General features: G+C 49.5%; 5 protein-coding genes across 5 annotated transcripts; 3 read left to right on the top strand and 2 right to left on the bottom strand.

The window, feature by feature from the left end:
• Window positions 1–650: 650 nt before the first annotated feature.
• pmp47 (putative peroxisomal membrane protein Pmp47) lies at window positions 651–1,740 on the top strand (the record flags this gene model as incomplete). Its single annotated transcript, XM_043300234.1, has 3 exons — window positions 651–775; window positions 833–1,566; window positions 1,625–1,740. 3 exons carry the CDS (start codon window positions 651–653, stop codon window positions 1,738–1,740), a joined length of 975 nt encoding a protein of 324 aa, XP_043156169.1.
• Window positions 1,741–2,945: 1,205 nt separating this feature from the next.
• On the top strand, window positions 2,946–6,320 carry Asppvi_004278 (WD repeat protein; the record flags this gene model as incomplete). The annotated part of the gene is made up of 1 exon (XM_043300233.1): window positions 2,946–6,320. One exon carries the CDS (start codon window positions 2,946–2,948, stop codon window positions 6,318–6,320), a length of 3,375 nt encoding a protein of 1,124 aa, XP_043156168.1.
• An 816-nt stretch (window positions 6,321–7,136) lies between these two features.
• Asppvi_004277 (WW domain-containing protein) lies at window positions 7,137–8,078 on the top strand (the record flags this gene model as incomplete). The annotated part of the gene is made up of 2 exons (XM_043300232.1): window positions 7,137–7,222; window positions 7,292–8,078. The coding sequence occupies 2 exons, from the start codon at window positions 7,137–7,139 to the stop codon at window positions 8,076–8,078; spliced, it is 873 nt and encodes a 290-aa protein (XP_043156167.1).
• A 370-nt stretch (window positions 8,079–8,448) lies between these two features.
• On the bottom strand, window positions 8,449–9,625 carry Asppvi_004276 (uncharacterized protein; the record flags this gene model as incomplete). Its single annotated transcript, XM_043300231.1, has 3 exons — window positions 8,449–8,672; window positions 8,741–8,833; window positions 8,932–9,625. The coding sequence occupies 3 exons, from the start codon at window positions 9,623–9,625 to the stop codon at window positions 8,449–8,451; spliced, it is 1,011 nt and encodes a 336-aa protein (XP_043156166.1).
• A 579-nt stretch (window positions 9,626–10,204) lies between these two features.
• Asppvi_004275 (putative AMP-binding enzyme) lies at window positions 10,205–12,550 on the bottom strand (the record flags this gene model as incomplete). Its single annotated transcript, XM_043300230.1, has 4 exons — window positions 10,205–10,310; window positions 10,381–11,971; window positions 12,042–12,297; window positions 12,377–12,550. 4 exons carry the CDS (start codon window positions 12,548–12,550, stop codon window positions 10,205–10,207), a joined length of 2,127 nt encoding a protein of 708 aa, XP_043156165.1.
• Between the last annotated feature and the right edge of the window lie 107 nt (window positions 12,551–12,657).

Below are 12,657 nucleotides of genomic sequence, written 5' to 3'. Positions count from 1 at the left end.
AACTGGCCAGCTGTGGACCTCGGTCTCTTCTTCAGAGCTCGCCTTTCATATTAAAGCCTCGAAAAATGACCCTCATCTCTGATTCCATGTTTGAGCTGGATAGGATCCTGTCGCAGTGACACACTCCGTATTAGTCCATGTATAGATAGGACCTTTTAGGACTGGCCCAAATAAGTCCAAAGACAAATTGCGAGTCGACGAGGACAAATTGTTCAAACATAAAGCATATTTATTTGCGACAACCACAAAGTGCATATCATACCTTCGGCCAACGGAAGGGGCCTAAGGACAGCCGAGGCTCAGATGAAATTCGGTAAACGTCATGATTTCTCCATCTCAAGCCGAATCATTCCCGCGAGTCCTGATGAGTCTGCCCATCAATATTATTCCCAGCTGGTCCCCCATTCTATCATCCCTTTTTCTCCTTACTCTTATCACACAGCGTCCTGTCATCCATCTCATTATACCTCTGAGACCCACCTTGCGTATCGATCTCAATCCGCTCCTTCAGCATTCTTTGGGGTCGTTAGTTGAACTATAACCCTGGTTACTCGCCAGACACCCGTCCCTGAACCGAACGCTCTTTTGTATACAGTTACGCTTGGACTTCTCAACCAGGACATCTCTTACGTGGTTGACTTGTGTTCGCCATGTCCCAGTCTAGAATTCAAGAGCAAAAAAGGGCGGTTGCAGCGTCAGCTGCCGCTCAACAAAGTGACAACATAGCGCATGCATTAGCTGGCGCTGGCGGTGGCATTCTTTCAATGGTCTTGACGTGCGAAACCTGAATCTCCCTTTATTGGAACATTAGTTGACGATCATTTGCTGTTAGCTATCCTCTCATCACACTTTCTACAAGAGCACAGGTCGAATCGAAACGTGCCCATTCCACAACCATGGACGCCGTTCGCCGCATTGTCCAGCGTGAGGGTTTCAGTGGATTGTACTCCGGGCTTGAATCGGCACTGTTCGGCATAAGCGTTACTAATTTCGTATACTATTACTGGTTCGAATGGACTCGTGCGGCCTTCGAGAAAGCAGCCGTGAAAGCTGGTCGTGCATCCACGAAACTCACCACGGCTGAGTCGATGATCGCTGGGGCTATCGCCGGAAGTGCAACTGTCCTGATCACCAATCCCATTTGGGTCGTGAACACCAGAATGACAGCTCGCAAGTCGGATGCGGAGGATCAGGCTTTGCCTGGTGCGCCAGAGAAGAAGACGCGGGCTTCGACCATTGGCACTTTGATGGATCTGCTTCGACGGGAAGGGCCAACGGCCCTTTTTGCTGGAGTTCTCCCAGCCCTCATCCTAGTGATCAACCCCATACTGCAATATACCATCTTTGAACAGTTAAAGAATATCGTGGAGCGCCGTAGACGCATGACGCCTAAGGATGCGTTCTATCTAGGCGCTTTGGGCAAGATACTGGCCACCACGATCACATATCCTTACATCACAGTCAAGAGCCAGATGCACGTGGCAAGCAAAGATGGTCCCAAGGAGAGTTTGAACGGAAGCTTGAAGAGAATTATCAGGGAGGAAGGGTACACAGGTCTGTACAAAGGTAAGCTGAATATGCGTATGCCAGGCAGACAATGCAAACTAAGCTGACGACTACACAGGAATTGTTCCAAAAGTTACGCAGAGCGCGATTACCGCGGCTTTCCTGTTTGCTTTCAAGGACGTTTTGTATGATATGATGGTATCGGCTCGAAAGAGATCTCGACTATCTAAATAGACGGCATCTTCGTACCCGAGCAGACTTCTTTGTCGACTTGAGTTGCAAGTCGGGCGTTACGGACTATAGCTGTCGAGTCGAGCTTTTGACAATTGCCCTATAATTCCTGCTCTGGCACACCATCCGTCTTTTCCGCCCCAATCCGGCCTCAGCTTAGCTCACATTCAGGCTATGTGAAAGCTGAATACTCCGCATAGTTGACTGACCAAGGGTCATGCATTATTGCCTTGATGATCGCAAGGCAGAAAGCTGTTTGAGACTTCGGAATACCGATCTCTTCGGCTGTTCTTTATTCCGTGAATCATTCGTTCATGTGTTTTCCGTGTACATAACTAGAATGTAAATCAGCCTCTTTGGGCGAGTTTTCACATCTCTTCTCTGGAGCGGGCTATGGGTAGGACTTCTGGATCGAGCTGAAAATAGCAGCGTTTGAGAAACGAGGTCAGCTATATAGCCTCATAGACATATAAGACGCTGGCTGATGAAGTTGACAGGAGATTGTTTCTGTCTGCAAGGGATCCAGCCTTGAGTTGCAGCCAGATTGTAACTTTTTACATGCTCAGTCCACAAATCTTCAGCACACAGTTATGGTTAGTCATCTTCATGGCTGCAACTCAGATGCTCTGATCCATGTGGGTTCGGAGATGATTATTATTATTCCAGGCTCTATGACTAGGAAGTCCACATGCTGACCGCCTGCTATATCTTGCTTTAAAGTGTTTTATTAGTGCCGGCATAAAATGATATGAATCTTCCTTGTCTGGGTTTGGTGCCGCGTTCACGCGTCACTCAGTGAATTGCTATTCTGATAATAGTCTTCCTACGTTTACAACATCTCCAGTGTTACAAAGCTCTTCTAATTTCCCTCTTGCCTCTCATCTACCAGCCAATTCATTCAAAAACTAAAAGTTCAAGGTCTACAACCCTCTTTTCTTTGGAACATACCAACCTATGCCCGCTATGTGAGTTAGGAGACACTCTTGCCAATGTATTACTTATGCTCCTCTTTTTCTCGCTTCTTCATCCTCATTCCCCTTGTGGCCTTGGATTGGGCTACTTCTCTTGCTGTACGGGGCTCTGACATCTATTTGTATAGGCAACTCGTTCGTATCTCAGTATCCGATCTATTGGGAGACAAAGGACACTAGAATCTCTTCCAAGCCAGTCCCGATGCTACATCGTGCAATACCCCCGAACATAGAGGGATGATGAATCTGTGCACATCAAACCACCAACACCTTGAGTCTGATGATCCTGCGCTCATTGAAGAGCACAAATTACTGCTATCGAAGTTTATGGAACCCTCTTCTAGGGGTACCAAGAAAATTGAGCGAGTGTCCTGCAACAACTTCGAGACAGACTTTCACTCTCAGTCATCTTTGCGTAGCGCCTCTAGCACCATAAATGATGATTTCAGCGCAGTTACCGATCTGGGAGTCTCGTCGCGAGGCAGGAAGAATTATAATTCCAAGGTAGCTCTTAGTTTGCGGACTCTTGCGAGGAAAAGGTCAACTTCTAATTTGTCGAGTATGGACGAACAGACGGAGAATTCTTCTCCATCTCTCGGACGAGATTCATCATCTCCGGCTCCATCTTCGACCAGGTCTCCAGCGCCAAAGACACGACGTTCTGCTCGCTCGAGAAACAAGCAAATTAATTATTATCCTGTGATTAGCCTCTCTCAATCTGACTCAGAAGAGGGTCCTTCAGGCAGTAGAGACATAAAACCAGTCAACACCGGCTCACAGGCACGCAACCGGCAGAATCATAATCCTTCCAATCAATCATCCCAGCGCCTTCACCTGAACTCAAATACTGATCCTCTTTCTCACGCTGAAAATCGTATCATCTATTCTTCAGGAGGGGTGCAGATTTTCCAGTTGAATTTCAGATCTCTTGACGACCTCAAAGGTCTTAAACACGCACCATTCTGCCGAGAACGCAATCCTGTCAAATATGCCAGGAGATACATGGAGTCCATGATAACGTCAAGAGAAATTTTGCATGTTGATTTTGACTCGCACGAGATGACAGCTATGCTGGATCTATTATCATTACATGGCTGTCAGTATTCACCGGTCTCAGAAGTCTCAATCAGTGATCAGGTTATCGCAGTATTGTCGAGGCATGATGTCCATCGGGATTTTGCGAAGAAAATCTCTTCGCTGCGCGAACTTGCCAGATTAATCTCAAACGAGGCAGTCATTGATACCAGCGCCTGGCTCTGGGAAGTATTGACCTTAAAAGTCAGAAGCAAGAATCAGCAATCTGTGAAACATTGTCTTGTTCAACTTCTTACCCTCCAGGGTGTGGCAGGCGATGGAATCTTATTCGCTTCACCCGCAGTCATCAAACAACATATCCAGATATTCCTGAGCTGCTTGCCTCACGCCTCTATACTTTATCGACGTCAGCATGCCGATATTGATGCATTCATCTACACCGCAAGAAATGGACACCTTTCATCATCGCCTTCAATTATTCAGGTTGCTCCAGTGACTGATAGTAGCAGCAGCTCCTCAGTCTTTGGTTCTATTCGAGCCCTGAACAATGTGAACACATTACTGCAGAATCGTGAGCTAGGAGGGGCTGTAAAAAGACAGCTTCGAACTAAGGTTAAATCAAATTTCAGTCTTCTGAAGGCCTGGAAAGGTGCTTCGAATGACGTGAACGTCCTGGCTTGGTCGCCTGACGGTACCAGATTTGCAGCAGGCGCCACGGCCCAATGTGATGAGGGCAATATGGAGTACAATCGGGGCAACAATTTGGTCATCGGGGACTTGACGTGCAATCGCCTCGAGGAGGTGCCTGGTCATTATATAATTCGCCCTCCTGGAAGGGTTGCGTCTCAGCGGGCCACAAGTGACAACCGTCTCTTCATGAGTGTAACTGCTATGCAGTGGTTCGATGATACACTTTTTACTGCCAGCTACGACCATACAGTGAAACTCTGGAGGTTTTCTGGCAACCGGATAACGAATCACAGAACGCTCCCACATGAATCGAAAGTATTAGTCATGGCGCGTTCAAATTTCCAAGAGAATCTGCTGGCGACTGGCGCACAATCTTTCAGGCTATGGAACATCATGGAGTCAAGAGATGCTCCCCTGATGATCGAGTCCAGAAGAGATCTGACACCCACTTGCTTGGCTTGGGGGAGTACCCATGATACTAAACATTTACTGCTCGCTGGGATGTCCGAGAGGGATGATGGCCTACCGCACACGTGCCCAGCCCCGAATGGCTTTCTTACTGGGTGGCATGTGGGTGAGGCTTCGATAACGCCAACGCCATTTCAGCCTAATTCTCAGAATATATTTGATATCAAATGGCACCCAACCTTGCCGAGATTTGCCACAGCAAGTACGGTAGGCCAGAGCCAAGTGTCCCGAGGAACCAGGTCTGTGGTCCGTGTTTTTGAGCCGCTGAAGTGGAAATCTCAGACAATTGAGTTTGAGTGTCCAGCGCTGGATATCAATGATATCACCTTCTGCCCAATGAACTCATATTATGTGACCGCCAGTTGCACTAATGGCGTAACATATGTTTGGGACTATCGCAAACGTGACAAAGTCCTGCTAGAGCTTCCTCATGGTGAACCTCTTAACCAATTAGATGAACTACTTGAGAGGGAGCAGGATGATGTAGGTGTTAGAATGGCCTTGTGGGGGGACGAAATCAACCAATTCTATACAGGGGCCTCAGACGGTATTGTTAAGCAATGGAATATCTTGCTATCTCAAGAGGATGCTCTTACCAAGGACATCTTTGGAATTGAAGAGGAGATAATGTGCGGTGCCTTTTCAAATGATAAGTCAAATCTTTTGATTGGAGACGCAGGCGGTGGTATCCATATCCTCTCTACTTCAACCTCTTCGCCTCATGAGGGCAGAGACCCAAATGAAGATGAACAAAAAATGCAATTCAGGCACGCAGCTCAGCCACCCTGCGATGATCAGGCATCAGATTCAGAGTCTGGGCTTGTAGCGGCGCGAAAGCTACTGAATTCTGGGAAGCTCAAAAGACACCCTATTTTTGGAGTGGGTCAAGGTCCTCATTATGATGGACCTTTTGCAGGGTGGGCTCGCCCAGGGAACCCGGATCAACCTCACCTTGCCCGTCTCAAAGCGGATGTTAAAATGCGACAGCTTGATGGGCCCCCCCCTAAGGATCGCATTGGCTTGGACGAAGACTCGCGGCAACTTGTGGAGGCTCATATTCAACTTGCTCGGATTCGCAACCAGCGGCGAAATGAATATAAAAGGAAGCGGACCATTGATATCATTGATCTGTGCAGTGATGAAGAAGATAATCAGGGCCCTGAAAGACGAGCGCAAAGTCAGCACATCTACATTGGAGACTTCATGGGCATTGCCAATCTCCAGTGTGAGGTCATAGACCTAACAGGTGACACTGATACCGATTCAGAAGAGAATCCAAGTGCTGCGAGAGTTAGGTCACCTTGCTCTGAGTTCCCTAAAGTGGGCTCTATGCTTGAAAGGCTAGACGCAGGTCTTGAAGAGGATTTTTGGTGGCCAGACAGTGGCCAGGTCGATCCTAATTTTCCACAAGAAGCATAAGCTGGGCAAGATCAAGGGGCTATGGAGCAGCTCATCGCCCTCTTGGGGACTATTCTACTTGTGCATCTCAATATCTTCATTCACAATGATATGATTATTGATTTGTGGCTTTTATGAGTTCGGAATGAATGGCACGCTGAACCTTTAAATTAATTCATATCATGGTCTAGAACATGGTACGTTTATAGTAATAATATTAATACACTAGAAGTCGGGAGACTCCATAGGTAGATATCAGGACTCAGGATCTGGCTTCATATGGTGTTGTTTTGCCCTATTAGGTGATGGCTAAATTACTAGGGACTGTGCCTCTGATGAGTAAACTCATGATAAAAATACATGAGGAGTTCTTTTATCACATCTTGACACCTTAAATCAGACTATCTTCAAAGCTCGTTCCAGATGCGAGCTCATAGCTCAGTTAATTGCTTTGCTACAGCCTATGAAGTATTTAGAGAGTATCTAGATCCTAGGCACCATTAGAAAGGTACTTTACCTTTCTAGTGCCATTGTAATAATATCAATATTTACTGCCAGTCGTCGAATCAGCAGCCTTTAGTGTCGCGGCACCGCCACAGGGCACTGCAAAGTGGTGACCCGGTGGCTAGGTTGCCATACCTATTTATATGTGAGATCATACCCTGCTGCTGGAACCATAACAACATTGCCATCTCCAAATTTCTGTTCCTTCTTCTTTAACTGCTCTCACGAGTCTGATACAAGAAACCCTTTCGATCCTTCGCAATCGACCTACTTGGATATATTGTTGTTGACCATCCCTAAGACCGAGTCGCTCCCCTCATCTCTTTCATCTCAATGTCATTTGCCCCGCCTCCTGGACCTCCGCCGCCTTCCGTTCCAGAAGGATGGAAGGCTCAATATGACGACGGCTACAAGCAATGGTGAGTTCTCTCACGGCTTCCATCTTGAACTTGCTGTCAAATTCTTGGATCTAATTTACCCTACTCAAGGTTCTTTGTGAACTTGCACACGGGCAAGTCCCAATGGGAACGTCCTGAGGCTCCAGCGCAGAAAGAAGAGCAGCATGCTCCGCCAAGCGGGCCGCCACCGTCATACGATGATTCTGGTCCTGCAAACCCGGCTGCTCAGGCTGCTGCAACTGATGACAAGAAGAGCCTGGGGTCGAACAATCCCTACAACCACGCGGAACCCAGCCATGAGACCCTGGAGAGCGATGCTCGGCTCGCTGCTCAGCTACAGGCAGAAGAAGATGCTCGAGCTCAAAGCAGAAGCCCTGCGCATCCCGGCGCGGCGGCAGACTACTACAGCGGAAGCTCCAGGCCGCTGTCGTCGACGGGTTATCAACCGTCACAGGGTCCTGCGCCAGCCTCTGAACAGAAGCGCAGCAGAGGCTTTTTGAGCAAGTTGATGGGCAAAAACTCGAGCAGTAGTAGTAGCTCCCAGTATGGAAGACCGCCTGTTGCTCAGCAGCAACCTTATGGGTATCAGCAAGGAGGCTACTATGGGGGTGGCTACCCGTCGCAACCGCAGCCCGCAGGCTATGGATATCCTCAGTACCCATCACAGGGTGGCCAGTATCCTGCAGCGCTGCCACCGCGACGGAGCGGCGGAATGGGCACTGCAGGCGCTGCCGCTTTAGGCGTGGGAGGCGGTTTGCTTGGCGGTGCTCTGCTCGCAGAAGCATTCGATGACCATGGGGACACGATCATCAATAACTATGGTGATGATTACGGTGGTGACTTTGGTGGCGGCGATGACTTTGGCGGTGACTTTTGAGTTGCTGAAATGTGCGCCGCTTTGTTTGCGCTTGTCTTCACCTGCCTTAATTTCGGTTTCTAAGTTGATGGGACACGAAAGTGCGGGCTTAATTGTCCGTTCTCGCCTGCTGCGTCTGTCGCAAATGCTCTAAGCGTATCAATAGATGCGCATGTACACAGAGTTGCTTCTGTCCGCTCCCCACAACGATGTGATGTTGATGATGATCATGTAAATAGTATTCTTGCTTGTGTTCTATTACTTACTTTTTACACTCCCATACCGGGAGGCTGAGATCAATATGTAGTCGGTAAAAGAGTCCATTCGACTGATATCATAGGAAATATCTTTACGAATAGCTGGCTTAAGACGAAGCCAATGAAATAGCCTGTCAACCTCGTCTGCGCGTAGAACCCCCAGTTTCCCGACCGGTTGCGGCTCCCCGGGAGGCTCCAGAATCTGTCTCAGCTGTTTGCCTTGGGGTAGCACCGGCCATCCAGCCGGCGAGATCGAAATTCCCAGGCGCGCCCCCACCAGCCATAGCATTTCGCGTAGCACCAGAAATCGGAGAGGAGCGTGATTGCTTCTCGAATTCAGCACGCATTTCCGGGTCCACTGGCAAATAAGTTAGCAAGCAGGTAAGACGTGTATAGGCAGTAACTAATAGTAGCAAAGTGACTTACTATTCTCCATAAGTTTCGGCATTCCGAAGGTGAACCCCAGTGCTACCAAAGCCAGCAAGATCATAGGGTTTTTGAAGAGCGAAAGAGGCGAAACTGGCACGACGCATCTTGTCAGCATACACATCATCTGGAGCGCCCAAGGGTCAAAGCATTCTCCGTCACTGCAGTAAGGGATCTGGAATTCATCTCACATCTCGCTCTTTCTTCATAGAATCCTCTTCTAGCCAATACCTTGGCTTCCACCGTCACCTCTGCGGCTTTGGCGCCGTTGCCAGCAGCAGCATCGACAACGAATTTCTCCGGGCCCCGATTGTCCCACGGGTTTCCCCGGTAAGTCTCCCACACGCCCAGGACAGTCCCATCAGCAGAGATATCCACCCGATAAGGGGCAAATATATACTCGGACGATCGGATATCGAGCAGATAGGACTCCGGTTTCGTCGCCTTGAGGTTCCGGAAGACGAAAGAAGCCGAGCGGGTGAGCGGGGCCGTCAAGGGATGAGGCAGGTGACTGTTGGCATCTTCCCTATCCTTCGGTGACGGCAATGAGGTCAAGGTCGCGTGAGTCCCAGCTGGGAGGGTGTTAGGATTGGGTAGCAGATTCGAAGGAGTAATGGTGATTGTGAGGGAAGACGACAATACAGTTGTGAAGGTGGCCGCAACGAAAAGGAGAAGGGCGGAAAGAGACGATCTGAGGAAGAACATGATTGAAAGGGAGGGAGGCGCTGAGCCTAGAGCAGAATTGAAAAAGACAGCAGCTTCCTCGCACAATTTCTGAGAATCTCGTAGGCGGCTGGGCGAAGAAGGGATGTCGTTTAGATGGAGCACAGCTGCATAAGTGTTAAAAGGCGTGGTGATGTGAGTTGTGCCAAGCTTTTCAGTCATTCGTCTATTTTCTGCATCAACCTACTGCATAAGCGACCATGCTCCTAATGACATGACAATATTTGGTGCTCCGGATCTTGTCATTTGGCTACATCTCATAGCAAATGCAGAGTATGGCGGAAATTGGGCTTACATAGCCTGCTGCCGTGCAAGGCGATCGGCTCAGTGTCGGCCATCGGCACGTCACTGACTGCCACCTGAGCATTTCAAGCTTTCGATGGGGACAGGGAATGTACAAGTCTCCATCCCAACTAGGCGAGTTATCTCACTAATGGAGCGGTCGTAGACCTATCTCGTAGTCAATCCAATCCCCCGCTCGAAAGGCATGGCAAATGGGATCTCGACACGAAACGCAAGATATCAATACCACCCGGGCACGAAGAATGATATTCGAAGGCTACCAGGGTCTGAAAGCAAGATACAGAAGATATGGCCATGTGCACTATCTGCTGTTCCGCAAGGCCAATCAAAATTCAAACATATGTACATTGCTTTAAGAGATTGGCTATTCTACACCACGAGCACAGATAACTTGAAGTGCCGGTATAATTCCATACATGAAGATGAGTCAACCCACACCTACAGCTTAGCCTTGGGAGCAGATTGTTCTTCTAGAGCCTGCGCATAAAGCTGGTCCAGGAGCTGGCGATACTTCTTCGCGGTAGGAGGACGCTTCAGTTTGAGACTAGACAGAAAACCAGTGTTAGTATCTGAAAGCAATGGCAATACTGCACGGAAAGAAGACGGCTACTTACGTTGGTGTCAGCAGGTTATTCTCAACTGAGAAAGGCTCAATGAGCAAAGCACAGTTCTTGACCCTTTCGTAACCAGCAAGCTTGTGCTTCTTGGCGATCTTCTCGAGGTCCCTCAGCACAGCCTTGCGGACCTTGTCATCACTCAGAACCGATTTCAGTCCCTCAATGTCTGTAGCGTCGATTGCCCGATTGAGAACTTTGCTAGCAAATGGAGCGAATGCATCGGGCTGAACACCGAAAATGCCAACCAGGAAAGTTTGGACGCTGTCGCCATGAACGTAGCCTTGAGCAAAGTAACTAAGCTCGGACAAGTAGACACCTTCAAGCCGTTCAGGAGAGATGTACTCTCCCTGGGCGAGCTTGAGGACATTCTTCCTGCGGTCGATGATAATAAAGCGACCCATTTCATCAATTGTGCAAACATCCCCAGTGCGGAACCAACCATCCTCGGTCATTGCTTTGCTCGTCTCCTCCGGGTTCTTAAAGTACTCCCTGAAGATATTTGTACCGCGCAGAAGTAACTCACCCCGTGGGAAAGGCTTGTCATCGACCGAGTATTCCATGTCAGGTAGGGACATTAGACAGGCTTCGGTGCAAGGAGCGAGGCGCCCACAGTTACCGGCGGTAAGATCCTTCGCAGACTGCGAGCTTGCGATGGCGTACGTCTCGGTCAGACCGTAACCCTGGATGAAGTCGACTCCAAGGGCAACTCTCAGGAAGTTGTGCAAGGAGGGATCCAGGGGCGCCGAGCCAGAAACCATGAATCTACACCGTTCCAATCCAATGGCCGCAGCGACCTTCTTGGCCCAGATTCTGTCGTATAGAGCATGCTTCACGGTGGCTTTGCTAGGGTCGGGATTCTTCAGATTGGCAGTTTTGGCCGCAACAATGTGTCTTGACAGAGCACCCTTGAAGCCGGGTTGTTCTACGGTGGCACCACGAATGACGTTGCCAAAGCGACTGTAAAGACGCGGGACAGACATGAATGCCGTAGGTTTCAACGCCTTGATATCGTCAACCAGTTCAACGATGTTACCGTGGAAGTAGCCGATACGCGCACCCGCCCAGAAAGCGGTATGCTCCGCCAAACGGGCGTAGATATGGGCCAACGGGAGATAAGACAAACTCGTGTCACCTGGGGCCTGCTGAATATTGATGAGAGCGGCAGCGGCCGCAGCCACGGCATTCTCATGGGTCAACACCACACCCTTTGGAGGACCAGTAGTGCCGGAGGTATAGTTGATAGTGACGATGTCCGAAGGAGACGGGGGGACGGACGGACGATTCGAAGCGGTGCCCAGTTCCTCAACCTGATCCATGGTATAGATAGCGACATCCAGACCGGCAGCGGTGGATTCCAGGAGCGCACGCTTTGAGTGGCCGGCGGGTTCGCCAGCATCCAGAGGGTCCAGACTCACGATGATCTTAAGATTGGGCAAAGAGGGCTTGAGCTTGAGCAGAGTGGGAATATGCGGCAAGGAAGTGACAACGCAGTTCAGTTCAGCATGGTTGATAATATATTCGGTGGCATCCGAGGCGAGGACATCATAGATCGAGACCGAGTAGAGGGACTGGGACATGCATGCCAGATCTGCGATGACAATCTTCAGTCAGAGGCCAGGAACAATATTGAGTGAGAAGGCGTAAGGAGTACTCCGTACCTGTTATCTGCCATTCTGGCCGATTTTGACACCACAATCCAATCCCGTAAGGTCCCGAGCGTTCGCAGCCATGCTTGTTGTGTAGTTCTACTAAGCCGGCACCAAACGCGGCTCTTCGCTTTCGAACGGTCTCATAGTCCAGCCACTGGTAAGGGCCATAGGTCTTTGTGGCTGGGTCATAAGGACGCCAGCCGAGGCAATGGGCTTTTGGGGCTCGATTCGCCGTCGACTCGAAGACATCATGCGCCGTGAGAATCTAGATAGACAGGATCAAGATTAGTCGTGAGGACGTTCCATGGTATTCCGCAGCAGCTCGGTGTGTCTTCGGCGCATACCTTGGGGTCCAAGGTCCTTAAAAGCTCATTCTGGAGATTCCAAGCACGGTAGACTTTGCTCCGTCCGGGTTGCTCGGTGCCAGGAATGGCAACCGAATATGGAGTGCCCTTGGGAGGCTCTTGTCTCAACTCCTCGGCGCGAGTGAGGTGTGTTGGTTGCTGGGAGAAAAACATGGCGGCAACAATGTAGGATCTATCTCTGTTCGAGTTAATGAGTACAAGAGCATCCAGAAGACGTGAAGTCGTCCCAAGGCTAAGGGAGGCAGGGGAAAGCCTACGGC

Source organism: Aspergillus pseudoviridinutans, assembly GCF_018340605.1.
Source record: "Aspergillus pseudoviridinutans IFM 55266 DNA, scaffold_3, whole genome shotgun sequence".
Lineage (NCBI taxonomy): Eukaryota > Fungi > Ascomycota > Eurotiomycetes > Eurotiales > Aspergillaceae > Aspergillus > Aspergillus pseudoviridinutans.
Note: the sequence above shows the minus strand (reverse complement) of the source record. Positions and strands in the feature narration are given on the sequence as shown.